At 38.4% G+C, this 12,245-nt stretch overlaps 1 protein-coding gene and 1 non-coding gene across 25 annotated transcripts in view; one reads left to right on the forward strand and one right to left on the reverse strand.

Moving 5' to 3' along the window:
- S100pbp (S100P binding protein) overlaps positions 1 to 12,245 on the reverse strand; it is a 41,120-nt gene that overhangs the window by 26,665 nt on the left and 2,210 nt on the right. For 7 of the 24 annotated variants that reach the window (XR_015620005.1, XR_015620006.1, XM_087550647.1 and 4 more), the window contains exons 2-7: positions 7,725 to 7,841; positions 6,535 to 6,735; positions 6,170 to 6,303; positions 5,945 to 6,043; positions 4,353 to 4,435; positions 2,836 to 2,927 (exon numbers count right to left, since the gene is read on the reverse strand). Coding sequence is in view for 20 of the 24 variants with exons in the window: in XM_087550647.1 (XP_087406773.1) it covers positions 2,836 to 2,927; positions 4,353 to 4,435; positions 5,945 to 6,043; positions 6,170 to 6,303; positions 6,535 to 6,733 (607 nt within the window). In the remaining 4 variants the exon portion in view is untranslated. 24 annotated transcript variants of the gene reach the window in all.
- On the forward strand, positions 1,134 to 1,240 carry LOC120103381 (U6 spliceosomal RNA). Its single transcript, XR_015621565.1, has one exon. It is a non-coding gene; the product is annotated as a U6 spliceosomal RNA (small nuclear RNA).

A 12,245-nucleotide genomic window follows, 5' to 3' on the forward strand; every position in this document is an offset into this window, starting at 1 on the left:
ATGTCATTTGTTGAGGCTTAAAACACTATCTCACCTAAAAAAAACCATAATGAGCATGGTAGCACACACCTTTAACCCCAGCACTTGGGAGACAGAAGCAGGAGGATTTCTAAGACTGAGAGCAGCCTGGTTACACAGTGTTTCCAGAAGAGCTAGGACTACAAAGAAGACCCTGTCTCTAAAAAACTTAACAAAAATACTTCAGTATGAAAAGGATGAACTTCCTTAGATTTGTTTTGTTTTACCTGATGTGTATGAGTGCTTACCTGAACATATGTGTGTACTAAATGCAAGTCTAGTCCTGGCAGTTGCTAAAAGAGGATATCAGATTCTCTGGAACTGGAGTTTCTGGTTTTTTGTTTTGTCTTCCCACAAACTAGTTTGTAAATAGTCATGTGGGCTCTGGGAAACCTGGCCTCTATAAAAGTAGTAAGTGGTTTTTTTTGTTTTTTTTGTTTTTTTTTTTTCTTTTTTTCGGAGCTGGGGACCAAACCCAGGGCCTTGCGTTTGCTAGGCAGTGCTCTACCACTGAGCTAAATCCCCAACCCCAGTAGTAAGTGTTCTTAACCACTAAGCCATCACCCCAGCCCCAAACTTTCTTGTTAATACTGGTATTTAATAAATTCTATTAGCTAAAATTGTATTAGCTTGAGCTAAATACTGCCCTATACACTATATGTATATTTGAATATATAGTTATATTTCATACAAACTAAACTTCATCATTCTTACTTTGCAAACAAGTTTCCAGTGGCTCAAGATTCCATCTAGTCACCAATGGTGCCAGGATATACCCCAGAAGTTGTGCCACTGGGATGGCTCAACGGGTAAAGGTACTTGCATGCCTAATGACCTAAGTTCAATATTTGGGACCCACATGGTGGAAGGAGAAAACTGACTCCTATAGGTTGTCTTCCACACATACATTGTGGCTGCACATGCCCACATACATGCACATGTGCACAAAAGAAAATATAGCAAAAAATAAAATAAACCTAGAAGTCTAAACTTAATTTTTTTCAACTACTAAAATCTGTCGCTTTCCTATTGTATTTCTAGCTATTCCTTGAAAATAGGATATAAATTGCAGTACTTTTGAGAGACAAGATTGCTGAATAAGAAAGCAAATGGAAGTGCTCGCTTCGGCAGCACATATACTAAAATTGGAACGATACAGAGAAGATTAGCATGGCCCCTGCGCAAGGATGACACGCAAATTCGTGAAGCGTTCCATATTTTTAAGAGCTTGAAGGGGCTCAAGACCCCATATGAACAACAATGCCAACCAACCAGAGCTTCCAGGGACTAAGCCACTACCCAAAGACTATACATGGACTGACCCTGGGCTCCAACCTCATAGGTAGCAATGAATAGCCTAGTAAGAGCACCAGTGGAAGGGGAAGCCCTTGGTCCTGCCAAGACTGAACCCCCAGTGAACATGATTGTTGGGGGGAGGGTGGTAATGGGGGGAGGATGGGGAGGGGAAGCTCATATAGAAGGGGAGGGGAGGGGTTAGGGGGATGTTGGCCCAGAAACCGGGAAGGGGAGTAACAATCAAAATGTAAATAAGAGATATTCAAGTTAATAAAGATAAAAAATAAATAAATAAATGGAAAAAGATGCTAAAATGTGAACAACTGTGCCTTGCTTTGCATGATAAATTTTTCTTTGAACACCTCAAATGAAAAAGAAAAGTATAACTAGATACCAGTGCCATCTCCTAGGTCAAAAAGGAAGCCACCTCAGAGGGAGAAGCAAAACATGCAGGCTTTTTTGTGTGTTTTAAAACAATCTTGAAGATAACAATGAACAATCTCTTAAGTCCACCTTCCAATGATATGGTGGGAAAATGTCTTTACTACCACTAGACCTAATAGTTCAAACAAATAGGCCTCACAAGCACAGGGTTGAAAAATGAACACCAGAGATATTTGCTCATCACCTGTCCTATGGACCTTCTAGGACACCTTTCTCAATCATCTCCATTCCTCAAACACCAATGGAAGAGCTCCTCCCTGGTTTCTACATTAATCTACATGTATTTCCTTAGAAAACTAATCAGTAGTTTAGTATAATGATCTTCTCTAGACCAGGCCAAGACCCTTTATGTCTCCAGTTCCTAATTTCAAAATGAACACTGTACTTCACTACTTAAGTCCTCTACAAAGTTTGCTGAATAAGGAAAGAAGCCAAACAAAACAGAATACATCTCAACCTTTATGGGAAGAAATCAGTATGAAACCTCCCAACATTCCATGTCTTCAATTCTGCTCCTTTCCCTTTAGAAATTTCTCATCAGCCACTGGTTCAAACTGAATAAAACAGTAGTAATCTCTACTTTGGCTTGCAATAGCTTCTAATGAAGTAAAGGGAGCTTAGTTTGAAGAACCCATAGTTCAGACTCTCAAGAGCATGTGTTGATGTAGGATGAAATCCGAAATACTTTTTCCATTTAAGAGCAGAAGGAAACAGGGAAAATAGCTCATTTAAAAAACCCAAAACAGTGGTTAGTAAGGAACTTCACTTCATCCACTTCTACTACTTAACCATCAAAACAACAGCAGCAGCAGCAGCAGCAACATCCCCCAGTTCACAGCCCTCAACTACAGGGGAGAGATTCACTGGCCTGAACCCTTCTCTAATACTTGTTGTCTAACCACTTTGCATAATTATCTGCTTAAAGAACCTTTTAAAGTAAATCATTGGATAAGGAAGTTTTTTCTTCTTCGCCAAATTAAGAAAATTCAAAACCACATCACAGTTTAAGCTCATTAGCATGGAAAGAAAACACCTCAATCCGTTTTATAATAAGCCATTCTTTGGTTACCATGTTACCTTGGTTAGAGTCCCCTGGGTCTTCTATATGAGCAATGACTTTGCTGAGATAAATGTCCTTCTGTTTTTCTAGATCTGATTGTGAAAACATCCTTGAATAAAGCAAACCAGAAGAAAAACATCCATTAGAACCGAGACTACAGTGCTTTGTAGAAAAGTCACATGTTGATGTCAGATAAAACATCCAACTTTCAGAGGCAAATTCTCTTTTAAGACCCAGTGAGAGAAAAGAAAATTGTTAGTTATAGTACAAAACTGAAATCAAGTATAGAGTTTAGAAGTAAAGGAAGAAAAATAAAACTCCAGCTAACAAAGAATAGAAGGTAAAAATGAAATAGCTCCTAGAGAGAGAAAGCATTTGTTGAAGAATTCAGGTTTAGCAAACTTGATTGAGTCACATGGGAAAAGCTGAGTAAGATTAAAACTGAGGGAAACCCCTCCCACCCAGCTAAATCTGACAATTTAGGGCAATCACATATGACCTCGGTCCTTGCTCATAACAATAGTTCTGTATGAAGTTAATGGACGAAAATACTGACATTATCCTCTATTAGTGTTTCAAGCAGCCTGATTTGTGGGTTTTGGCATAATTTCACTCCAAGGAATTTGCAAAGTGGGGCTGGAAAGATGACTCAGCAGTTAACAACAATGGCTGCTCTTCTAGAGAACCTGAGGGTTCAATTCCCGATCCACACAGCAGCTCACAATTTTAACTGCGGTCCCAGAGGATCTGACGCCCTCTTCTGGCTTCTGTGGACACATGGCCCACAAATATAAATAGGTAAAACACCTATATGTATAAAACAAAAATAAAAATCTCAAGAAAAAAAAGGAAGAAAATTGATGAAACTTCCCTCAATTATGTAGAAAAATAAAACAGAACCCAGAAAACTATAATTTAGTGGCAAATAACCTTATTTGTCATTTTAAGTGCTTGAATAATAAATACACAAGTGTATAATAAAAGGTTTTTTAAAATTTTATTGTAATTAATCTGACTTGACCTATAAAGTAGCTTTTCTAGTATGCTCTACTGAAAATGCCCATGTATAGACACTGCCATCTCCTGGCAACAAGAAAGTAAACTAAAAAGACGCCTCAAAACTGCAATCTTAACTAGCATTTGTCCCCAGTAGTGCAAGAAGAGAGAAAACTATCTAAATAATTTTAACCTTTTTTTTGGTTAAAATTCTGACTTCCTATCAAATATGTAATCTGCCCTCCCCTCATACATAATCTTGTGTTTGTATGGTGTTCTACTAGTATGCTTTTCTAAATAACCTTACAGGGCAATAGAGAAGGCTCTGTTAGCTTCCTTTTACTGACTCCGAAACTGAAGTGAGAGAATGATTTGCTTTAAGTAACACCAACAGGTAGACTCAGAATTTCAAGTTTGCTTAGTCCTCCTGCAAGATTTCATACCCTACCCCCCAAACAGAGTAAAGAAGACATGGAGAAAGAGAAGAAAGAAAAGAAAGGAAACCACCAGAGACCAGAATGGTTCTCCATTACATTACCTAGTCCTGGTTTGTAGCACAGGGATGACTTTGCCTAGTCTTCTCTCACCTTTCGCCTCCCCAGAATCCTTGTCAAAGGCATGCTGATTTGTTGTTGTTGCCGTGGTTGTTGTTTTCCAGAGCAAAAGGCAGGGATACAATAGGACAGATAATTACTAGTTATATTTTTTAATTTGCAGCTGTACCATACAACTGGAAGATCTCAATGAGAATTTGTTTTTGTTTATTTATTTTTGAGACAGGGCTTCTCTGTTTAGCCCTGGATCTCTCTAAGAACTCACTTTGTAGACCAGGCTGGCCTCAAACTCAGAGAGATTCCCCTGCCTCTGCCTCCCAAATGCTGGGACTGGAAACACTGCCTAGGGATTTTTTTTTTTTTTTTGGTTCTTTTTTTTTTTTTTCGGAGCTGGGGACCGAACCCAGGGCCTTGCGCTTCCTAGGTAAGCGCTCTACCACTGAGCTAAATCCCCAGCCCCGGGATTTTTTTTTTAATAAATGATTATCTTTAAATACTACATATAGCACACTATAGTAGTATTTAAAATAAAATAGCTATTATTTTTAAAAACGGAAAATTTTTTTCTGAAGATGGGATTATTTTATACAATACTCGTTTAGGAGACAAGGACTCAAGCTCAGAAGCTAAATAGAGTCTAAAGATATAGCTCCCTTCCCTAATATGTCCAAGGCCCTGGTTCGGATCTCCAGCATTCAAAAGAAAGTCACACATCGAAAAGTTAAAAAGTACTTAGGAAGCACAGGCAACATTGCTAAAAGATCTAGGCCAATCAGGCTTACTGATTGAATTCCAGGCCAGCCATGTACCAGACACTATAAATACATACTTCCTTAATTCTGGCTGTAATGTGAAGTAACATTTACTCAATCTATAGTTAAGACCTGTCAGGCAGATGGGCACAGCTTAGCAGCAGAGTATATGACTAGCATGCACAGTGCACGACGTTTAACTCCTATTATCAAAAAAGGGAAAAAGTTTGCTGGGTGTGACGGTGACACTTGACTTTAATCCCAGCACTCAGGAGGCAGAAAGAGGTGGATCTCTGAGTTTGAGGCCAGACTAGTCTACAGAGTAAGTTCCAGGACAGCGGGGACTACACAGAAAAACCCTGTCTAGGAAAAAGAAAACCGAAAACACAAATCAAAGGTTAAAAAAGAAGTTTGAAGAAACATCAAAGGTTGAAAAACTAAAGGAATGGTGTCAGCCAGGATTCAGCCCTAATTCCCTTGAATACAGAGTTCTGCTAAACTTAAACAAAATTGTCATCGTGGTGTATGACGTCCACAGGGGAGGTTTTATGAATTTATTTTTTTTAAAAGATCTATTTATTTTATGTACACGAGTCCACTGCAGCTGTCTTCAGACACACCAGAAGAGGGCATCAGACCCCATTACAGATGGTTGTGAGTTACCATGTGGTTGCTGGGAATTAAACTCAGGACCCCTGGAAGAGCAGTCAGTGCCCTTAACCACCAGTTTTATACATTTTATATATGGGAGTTAAGTACATAGGAATTCTTTCTGACTGAAAATAACTTCATTTCTACTATGTCTTAAAAAAAAATGTACTTACTCTGTTTGATGAACTGGACACAACTGGAATTCTCACTTCACAACCTGATTTGTGTGATCCACTATTTTTCCTGTTGGGTACTTCTGAATGGTTGGAGATCTGAGAGAACACAGGGGTAGGTTTCTTACTTTCAGGTATATTTTTATCTGAGGCAGTTTGTTCGACGTTATTGTTTGAAGGAGAAGAAAGCAGGGGCCCATCCCAAGCAGAGTTATTGGGACTGACCCCTTCAGGTTCAGTGCAACGTTTACTCTCATTAGGATGAAGATCGTCTTCTCTCGTCTGTTCCTGAAGGGAGGCAGGTTTTTCCGTTTCTTTGGAGGAATCGATCTTGTCTTTATCAAGCACAGGATCACAAACTGTTGGATTAAATGGTGCAACAACAGTTACTTTTATAAGATTCTTTTCAAGTACAAAGTGTCTGTTTAATGATTTACTAGGAGTTGGCCCATGACCAACTGATGGACTTAGTTGAGGTAGTTTGAGGAAGCCAGGGGTTTCAGCTGCTGGTCCCAAGCTGTACAAAGAATTTTCTTGAGGAGTATGGGGTAGAATTTGACTCTTTCTCGCTCTATACTCATTATGCCCACCATCATCGTCCTTCAAGAGCATCTCAATCTCTTCTTCTGTGAAACTGAAATGGCCATCATCTTCTTCTCCGTCAGAAAACTCCAACAAGGAGTCATCCAACTCATCTTCATCCGAGGAACCCCAAGAAAATGAGGCATTGTCTTTAGGCAGAAAAGAGGTACCAGAAGACTGTTCAGAGGGTAATAGTGAGCACGTCATATCTGGAAAAATATAAGGAAGTTTTGTTGAAGAACAAAAAATATCTTAAACCTACTCCAATCTAAATCTCAAATGTTGTGCTTGCACTGTGATGTGTAACTTGAGAAATAACTAAGATATTTAATTTTACTAGCATTATGAAAATAAATTGTTTGAATAAGATACTTAGTTTCTGATCAAAATGGAAAAAATTAAAATGAATGATAATCTGGGTTGGTGAAGCTGTAGAGACATGCACTTAACTAAAAAAGCGTAAGCTAATATACAATTTTATGAAGAAGAGTAACTTGGCAACGCCATCTGATCTACTAATCTCACTTCTGGAAGTTTATCATACTGAACTACCTACTACAAATGCTAGAGGCAACCTAAATGGCCACCTCTAAGAGAAATGTTCAATAAAATCATGAGACATTCACATCAAAAACATTTTTCAACTACTTAGAAGTTCATTAGATTTATACGTACAACCATAGAATGACTATAATATTCAAGCAAACTATGCTTTGTGAAATGTTTTAGACATGAAGTTTGTCCTTTTAAAGAGAGACATGCATTACTCTCCAGTTCTGGTGACTGTATCTGGAGCCTCATGCATGCTATGTAAGCCCTCACATCCCCAGGCTGTTTCTTACTTTTTAATTTAGGGTTTTACTAAGATGCCCAGACTAGATCTAACTTGCTCTGTAGCACAACCAGGCCTTGAATTTGCAGTCCTCCTGCCTCAGCCTCCACAGAAGCTGGGATTCCAGGCTTGTGACTCAACTGAAACACACACACACACACACACACACACACACACACACACACACACACACACACTTTTAATTGAAAATGAAATTTTTAAAAATCAGGAGACAGAAGTATACGTGGTACATGCCTTTAATCCCAGCATTCAGGAGATAAAAGCAAGTAAATGTTATAGAGAAGTCAGAGCTATACAGTGAGACCCTGTTTCAAAAACAAAAATTAAAAAAGATGTCTTGCATACTGTGTGGAGCTGCTGGAGCAATCTCTGCCTTTGCCACGAGACCAAATGGAAAAAGGTTTCAACTCCTGCTGGCTGTTCCTTTCAGGAGACTTGTCAAAGTGATTGACTCCCACCTTCCTGCAGGCACAAAGAAAATTAAAGGATCTTCTCATCACTTTCAACCCCAGTAATTACAAAGTCAACTGCATTATGCTTCAAGGTGTTCCATCTATTAATTTTGATCTTGATTTTTTTTTAAAAATATCAGCAAGTTGGATTATTTTCAGTGAAGAACACCAAAGAAAAATCTTTAGAGGAAAAAAATTATGCAACTAAGAACTGGTTTAGTTTCTCCCAACAACTGGCACTTTCTTATGACTACTCTCTGCTTTAGCTGGGTAAATAACAACGAGGAGTCCTAAGACCTAAGATCTGGGCTCTGTCACTAACAAGTCCTAGCCATTTAGTCACTTAACCATTTGGACTTGCTCCTTGTAAAATAGAAAAGGGTTAGAGGAGGAGGATGAGACCATGTCAAAGATCTTACCAAATTCTAAAAATTGTAACCACTCCAAAAACCAATCCAGCCTCTTCCTCATTTCTGATATATATAAAGTACAAAGAAAAAGTCAGCAAAGATATAAATACAAAAATTGTTGCTTATTATCCATTAGAGTCAAGTGTCAACATCATTCAACTCTTTCTCTACATGAATGTTTACTTGTGTAATAAAACCTAGTGTAGTGGTTAGGGATGTGACTGAGTAGTGTTTGCTTAGCATACACAGTGGGCTGGGATTCTTGGCACACACCACTCTACCTGCTTTATGTGGTACTGGGGATCCAGTGGAGGGTTTTCCTCATGCTAGGCATGTTTTTAGTCTCATATAGTTCAGGCTGGCCTCCAAATCATTATGTAGTAGACTGGAACTCCTGATCCTCCTCTACCTCCCAAGTGCTAGGATTATAGGAATGTACCTCTTCACTTGGCTTCCTTTATAGCTGGTTCCTTCATTCGTTTGTTTGTTTTTTCGAGACAAGGTTTCTCTGTGTAGCCCTGGTTGTCCTGGAACTCGATTTGTACACCTGGCCCAAAACTCAGAGATCCACATGCCTCTGCTGTTAATAGCTTTTTAAACTAAAACTTCTTTCACTTTACTACCCCACCCCCCAGAACACAACTTAATTTTCAGTAACTTTTCAGCTTTAATTCATACATTCCTTTAGCAGTAATTTTCTGAGCCACAACCATCAAACAACTAACTAGATACTTTGTCTCTATGGTTTTTAAGAAGTAAAGATATGATTCCCAATCTCCCAGAACATATAATTTTTTTAGGTTTTTTTCTTCCCGAGACAGGATTTTCTGTATAGCCTTGGCTGTCTGGGAACTTGCTCTGTAGACCAGGCTGAGCTCAAACTCACAGAGCTCCACCTGCCTCTGCCTCCTGAGTGCTGGGATTAAAGGCCTGCTCCATCATGTCTGGCAACATGTTAGCAAGAAAACACTACTAAGTCTAATATGAGAGGATATAAGATGGTATAGACAGTAAAGCACTAAAAAGAAAGAAGGGAAAATACAGCATTTTATTCGCAAACATATCCTGTATCTTTTTTTTTTTTTTTTGACAACAGTAACAGTGCTTACTTTTAGGAAAGTGCAGGATTTATTTTTTGTTTATGTTTAAAAAAAAAAAAAAAACCGGGCTGGAGAGATGGCTCAGTGGTTAGGAGCACTGACTGTTCTTACAGAGGTCCTGAGTTCAAATCCCAGCAACCACATGGTGGCTCACAACCATCTGTAATAGGATTTGATGCCCTCTTCTGGTGTGTCTGAAGACAGTGACAGTGTACTTACATATAATAAAATAATAAATCTTTAAAAAAAAACAAAAAAACCTGTGCCAGCTGTAGTGTATTTTACTTGCTTCCAAGGTCATTTAGCAAATGGCAAAAGTATAGTCCGAAACCTAGAGCATCTAAATTTAGTATGCTTGCTAACTATGGAGTATGCAGATACTAAAGACAGACTTTTATTATTTGGAAAAATAATTTAACCTGCCCTAAAGTGCATCAGAAGATGCCTGAGGTCTCACAGATATCATCCATCATCCAGACACAAAATTGGCTCTTTTGAGCACCTCTCAGAATGTCTCAAATGGCAAAAGCATCAAAAACAGTATCATATTCATACACAAAGAGACAAATACATTTTAACTCATATAAATCATTCTCTTTGCAACTTTAGTTCCTGAATTTCAAAAACTCTTTTTAATAAATAAACTTAAAACATGTAAGAAAACCTGGCATGGTAGTATTATGCTTTAATCCCAGAGCTCAGGAGGCACAGTCAGGTAGATATCTGAGTTCGAGGCCAGCCTGGCTTACACAGAGAATTCCAGGACGGACAGGACTATAGAGAGAGGCCTTGTCTCAAACAAACAAACAGACAACAGAAACTAGTAAGTAACATAACTAACTTCCATGGCTACCACTCAGCACCCCCAACCCATCTACCAACCCCACTGCGAATTAATCTTACTCTATCTTCACCTTTACTAGTTTATTTTGAAATAAATCTCAGGTATCACACCATTTTATTTATAAACAACAATTCCTTATCCTAAAATATCCTGCTTAGGGGCTGGAGAAGTGGCGCAATGGTTAAAAGCAAGCAGTGGCTGCTCTTCTAGGGACCTGGGCACCATTCCCAGCACTTGCATGGTGGTTCTCAACTATTGTAGCATAATGCACAGACATATACATGCAAGCAGAACATCTACACACACACACACACAAAATAATAAATAACTTATACTCAATTTTCCAATTATCTTATTCATATTTTTCAGGCTTAAGGAAAAACAAATAAGCCATCATTTAAATAAGGTCCATAAAATGCAATAGGCTGAAATGTCTTTTAAAGATTTCCTACCTTTTCCCTACTGTAATTATCTGTTAAAGAAAGCTTCTATGAATATATACAGATACCACAAAGTTTTTTTTTTTTTGGTTCTTTTTTTCGGAGCTGGGGACCGAACCCAGGGCCTTGCACTTCCTAGGTAAGCGCTCTACCACTGAGCTAAATCCCCAGCCCCACAAAATTATTTTAAAAAATTTAAAAAATTAAAAAACACCAAATTTAGGATAGCAATAACTTCTGGTAGTGGCAAGGAGAAATGAATAGCTTCAGTCTATCTGTAATATTTTGGTTTCATTGAGTCAAGGTCTCATGTAGCCCAGGCTATCCTGAAAATTGCTATATAGCCAAGGATGTCCTGAACTCCCAATTCTCCTTCCTTGTTTGCCACACAAGTCCTAGAACTACAGGCACCATACCTGGCTTTTTTTTTAAATCAGTAGAAATGGAAGATAAACCTGGACAGTAAGTATAATGGTAATTATTACTATGAAATTTTTTGTTTGAAATATCTAATTAAAAAATACTCTTGGGCTGGAGAGATGGCTCAAAGGTTAAGAGCACCGACTGCTCTTCCCGAGGTCCTGAGTTCAAATCCCAGCAACCACATGGTGGCTCACAACCATCTGTAAAGAGATCTGACGCCCTCTTCTGGTGCGTCTGAAGATAGCTATAGTGTACTCATATATATAATAAATAAAAAAAAAATACTCTTAGAAGATGGCTAGTTGTCTCATTGAGTAAAGGTTACTCACCCCAATTAATTCAGGTTATCTGAATTTAATCTCTAGTAACCATATAATGATAAAAGGAAAGAACTGACTGATTTTTTTCAGACCTCCGCTCATACACCACACACATGCACAAAAGTTCACACATCATACATGCATATACACAAATTAGTTTAAAAAAAAAGTTTTGGTTTTGGTCTTTTTGAGGCAGGGTCTCACGATGTATCCCTGATTGGCTTGGTACTCACTATGTACACCAGGCTGGCCTAGGTGGACGTGATGACATGCATACACCTTTAATCCTATCCTATTACTCAAATGGCAGAGACAGGTGGATCTCTGCGAGTTCAATGCCAGCCTGGCCTACACTGTCAGTTCCAGGCTAGCCTATCTCAAAAACCAAAACACATCAAAAATTAAGTTATAAAGTCAGTGTGAAAGATATACCAAATATACCCTAAGTCTCAAATATTTTCCACCTATAAAATAGGAAACCTCACAGTTCAGTAGTTACATGAGGTTTTTACAAATATTAAGACAGACATGAACTTCAGGCACTTGGTATATATACTAGCTATGGTTATTTCATCCCACCACCTACAGGCATCTCACCCAAAGAGTCTTAATCTGAGACCTAGTAGGAATAGTAGGAAAAAGGCTAAAGTGGCAAGAAACTTCCCCAGACCCGATTGAGAAATTATTCGGTATGATCTACTTTGTGAAACATTTAACCATATTGTCATTAAACTAATTTAGGACCAGACTGAATGGATAACTGAAATATCAGGCAAATTCTTTAAATTAATGGCTCATGAAGTAGCTTATATTAGAGGCACTGGGCTAAAATTCAAAGACCTCAGCAACTCATTTGAAGTCTCTGAACTTCAATATA

The sequence above is a fragment of the Rattus norvegicus genome, chromosome 5 (genome assembly GCF_021556685.1).
Source record: "Rattus norvegicus strain SHRSP/BbbUtx chromosome 5, alternate assembly SHRSP_T2T, whole genome shotgun sequence".
Classification (NCBI taxonomy): domain Eukaryota; kingdom Metazoa; phylum Chordata; class Mammalia; order Rodentia; family Muridae; genus Rattus; species Rattus norvegicus.